Source organism: Simochromis diagramma, unplaced genomic scaffold (genome assembly GCF_900408965.1).
Source record: "Simochromis diagramma unplaced genomic scaffold, fSimDia1.1 OVJJ01000545.1, whole genome shotgun sequence".
NCBI classification, from domain to species: domain Eukaryota; kingdom Metazoa; phylum Chordata; class Actinopteri; order Cichliformes; family Cichlidae; genus Simochromis; species Simochromis diagramma.
Window position 1 is genome coordinate 1648963 of NW_024387371.1, and position 3767 is coordinate 1652729.

The window sequence follows — 3767 nt, forward strand, 5'->3', positions numbered from 1 at the left end:
ATGAATGCATCAGTAATAAGTATGATTCACAGGCAGGACACTTTCTAGAGTTAATAAAGTGAACACTTGTTTCACAGCATGTCATTCATCATTGTGTCTCTTTCAGTGAATTCCTATAAGTGAAAGTATGATATTGTTTGTTTGGTAACAGTCAGTATAACATGGTAATGTTTAATGTAATTGGTAAGCTGTCATATACCAGAATTTTAATGGAATTAAATATACTTGATTGCTCTTTACCTCTACAGTTTGAAGTCTCTAGAATTGAAACACACCAAGTCTTTCAACACTTGCCCAGTTTAAAAATCCCACTTTTATTGCAAAATAATATCCCAGCAAAAAAAGAAAAGCACATTAAATTTTGCAAAACAGCGACTGGTTTCATAAATGTAAATAAATCCATCTGTAAAAGTGCCTCCATGTCTGCGGACACATTATCCATTCACATCTTTAAACATTATCAACAGTATTCAAAACACTGAAACTGAGGCTGCCTTTACACTTGATGGCATTCCGGTAATCTCCTAGATTTTCCCTCTATTGCTAATATTACATTTAGTCTGAAAGTCTTTGTGGGCATCTTTTTTGATAATGCCTCAAGCAACAATACAGCATAAAATCTGAAGCAGATTTTAACTTTAAAAGGTAACAGTAGCTTCAAACACCCCAAGTATCAAGTTGTGGCTACTGTCATCACACAAGAGTAGTAGCTGAAAGACCAACAGCTTAGCTGAGCAGACTTATTTTCTAGGGATGGAATATATGTTTATTTGAAGCAGTGCACACTAAGCCAACCATTTATCCTGATCAAACTTTTCCTCCTCTAAGTGGTTACACACAGAAAGTGATAGCCTAATTTAGGCTTTATTCACACATTCCAATGCCAACAACATTCCCTGCCAAAAGACAGAAAAACTAGTGTAACTTAAGTATACTAATTTTATATAAACAAATATGTAAATTAGAATACCAAGTGAAATACTTGCACGTCACTTTAGTGTGAGAGGTCATTTTAAAATGCCATCCAGTTTCCTGCACATTCTGAGTTAATAAAGTATCAAAAAGCAACCCTTACAAAAAGAAAAGGTTGTACTCTATATGAGTCAGTTTGTTGCGGGGTATGAATAGATAAAGGAAATGTGTCCATCTTGTGATGCTGTGGTACTTTTTTCACTTTGATCCTTATTTTGGGTCTTCAATGGTTCCCTTGCTGAGGTCAGTCATTTTAGGATACTTCACTTTCTTTTGGTCAAGTTCATTTTGAGCCCACAGCAGCAGCTTCAGGAGCTTGGCCAGCTTCGGGGTTGACTCTCTGTTTTCATAGTCTAGTACACACTGATTTACTTCACTCCACACCTAAAAAAACAGAAAGCAACATATAGAATAATGTCTTGTGTATGAAAATGAGATCACTTCATTTGATGTTCTCAGATTATAAAAATCCATCTTCAGAACTACAGCAGACGTCACAGGTCACTTCCTGTTGATGGGAGTTTTTATCTCACACCATCACTAGCTGCTGCTCATAAGGGACTGTCTGATTGTTGGAGTTATCTTTGTAATACTGTTGGGTTTAAACCTAATAATATAAAATTCCCTGAATTGACTGTTGTAAATTCGCACAACATAAAAAAAAAGCTGAATTGAACTGAACTTTACAAACGCTCACTGGGTGAGAGTAGTACTGATAATTTAAATTTGCTTCTTATGTAAAACTGCTAGAATGTTCCCTTCAATCAGTTAAAGGACACTTTGCCTATACAGTAAATCAGTTTAAAATTATAATGTGTGTATAATAATTATAATGTGCTGATTCTACCTTTTGCCTCTGCATCATGTTAAGGAGGTCTCCGAAAGGTGACTCTTCTGGGTTGTCAAATGCCAGCAAGGCCAGCGTCCTCTCCATCTCTGTCAGACATTCTCGGCTTTCTTCCCCCTGTTCTGCTAGCTGAGACTGAGCAAATTCAAGGGCAGCTTCAGTCTCCCTCAAACGAATCAGCTCAATAAGATGCTGCTGCTGCAAAAACCAGAAAGCCATGGATGCAATCAGGTGTTAAAATAGCAAGGCATACATAACAAGAAGCAGTTATTAAAGTACAAAGCTGAGATGTCTCACCTGGAGATGAAAGTAGAGGTAACGATTTGTGTCCAGCAGCTCTGGGTGCAGACTGTTGATTAGGGCGATAGCATCCTGGATCTGTCCTTTCAAGATCATTTCTCTGATCTTAATTCTTTCATCTAAGGAGTCCAAATCCACACTAGGCTCTATCCCAGACTCCATCCTGAACTTCTCTGCTGCCTCCTTAAAACCCTCTGTTGGACAGGGAAAAAAATATATACATAAGAAAAAATCTGCTCCCAAAATCCACACTCACAACTGTACTTGGCTTCAGATGTCTGTAAGAATAGACATCTGAAACCAAACTTTCTGTAACAAAAACCACAAAAAGATACCTCACCTGTCACCAGGTAGTTCATAATGAGTCTGTTCATATCAGCCCTCTGGATGTGGACATTGTTGAGTTTTTCCATCCACTCCTCCCTTGTTATATCCTCCGGCTTCTCTGCATAACTCATTATGATAAGATCCTGCAGGAGTGCATCGGGGTTATGTTTACAATTTAAAAAGATATAATTTTAGACACCGAGAATATTGGCTTATGTAGTATTAACGGTTTATGTAACTAACTGTAATTCCTTCAGTGTGACTGCAACATGACAACATGACAACATGACATATGAAATTCTACGTAACAATAGTTTGGGCCTTCTCTGAAAAACACAACACTGAAGCCTGACTTTCGTCAACACGAATCAAAACAAAGATAACCTGCACCTTTAAAAGCATATACTTCGGATAAATGCATCAAGGACGAGCCTTAATATATCTAATTATATTCTATTAGTATTTATATACTACATAATGTCCACATAATGGGTAGTTTTATCACAATACCTGAATATTTTGTCGCTACTTTCAAGCAGTAGCTAGGTAGCTAACGGAGATTAAGCCTCTTCTTCTTCCTTCGTCTTCCTTATTTCCGGTAGCAGAATGTGCCGCAGAGAAAATGCTGCCCCCTAGAATAAATCCGAAGCACAGCAAATGCACACTCTGTGACAAAGTCCATTGTGCATAAAACATACCGTTTTCAGTGCGGTTTGAAGAGGACCACAGCTGTTGAATAGGAGTTAGAACAATCTAAAAATGTCTGTATTCATGTCTCTTCTTCAAAAAAGAGTTTTCCTCAGTAATTACAGCGAAATTAAGTTAGTGTGAATATCCTGATAAATCCGAAACCTGATACTTTACTCTGAAATCTGTTCAAATTATCAACTGACCAGACTTCCCTTTGTATTGTATTACAGCTATTTAAACAATCATTTCACTGGTGAAGAAAATATATTATAAATGCATGAGCCACCCGTATTTCTTTCAATGTTGCTTCCAGGGAACCAGATTTTCTTGTAATTTTGTTAAACTGTTCTTGTATGCTTTTTTTTTTTGCAAAAAACCCCCAAAACATTCTTAGTCAAGTTCATAGCCATTTTCAGAGAAATATATATATTTTGTCTCTTAAGGCACTTAACAGTTACCAATTTATCATTCAAGCATAAAAAAATCACTTAGTTCGAGGGATGAACCAGTGCTGTGTTTACACATACCAAATAAATTGGCAAAAAAATAAAAAATAAAGATGTAAGTATCTTTATGCACTTTGTTACTAGCGATCTGCCATTTGTTTCACGGATGGGAACAATAAACTCCG

At 36.7% G+C, this 3767-nt stretch overlaps 1 protein-coding gene across 1 annotated transcript; it reads right to left on the bottom strand.

The window, feature by feature from the left end:
- Positions 1-294: 294 nt before the first annotated feature.
- On the bottom strand, positions 295-3074 carry LOC120719015 (glucose-induced degradation protein 8-B homolog). Its single transcript, XM_040007832.1, has 5 exons — positions 2957-3074; positions 2460-2589; positions 2117-2313; positions 1820-2017; positions 295-1356 (listed from the first exon to the last, which is right to left on the bottom strand). The coding sequence occupies exons 2-5, from the start codon at positions 2575-2577 to the stop codon at positions 1183-1185; spliced, it is 687 nt and encodes a 228-aa protein (XP_039863766.1). The 5' UTR covers positions 2578-2589; positions 2957-3074; the 3' UTR covers positions 295-1182.
- Positions 3075-3767: the final 693 nt, after the last annotated feature.

Bases quoted from the DNA above. Each gene is read 5' to 3' on its own strand.
- LOC120719015 (XM_040007832.1), bottom strand. From the start codon at position 2,577: ATGAGTTATGCAGAGAAGCCGGAGGATATAACAAGGGAGGAGTGGATG. The intron at 2,314-2,459 runs GTGAGGTATCTT...CCTGTCCAACAG, and splicing joins TATGAACTACCTGGTGACAG to AGGGTTTTAAGGAGGCAGCA. The intron at 1,357-1,819 runs GTAGAATCAGCA...CTGTTTTTTTAG, and splicing joins ACATGATGCAGAGGCAAAAG to GTGTGGAGTGAAGTAAATCA.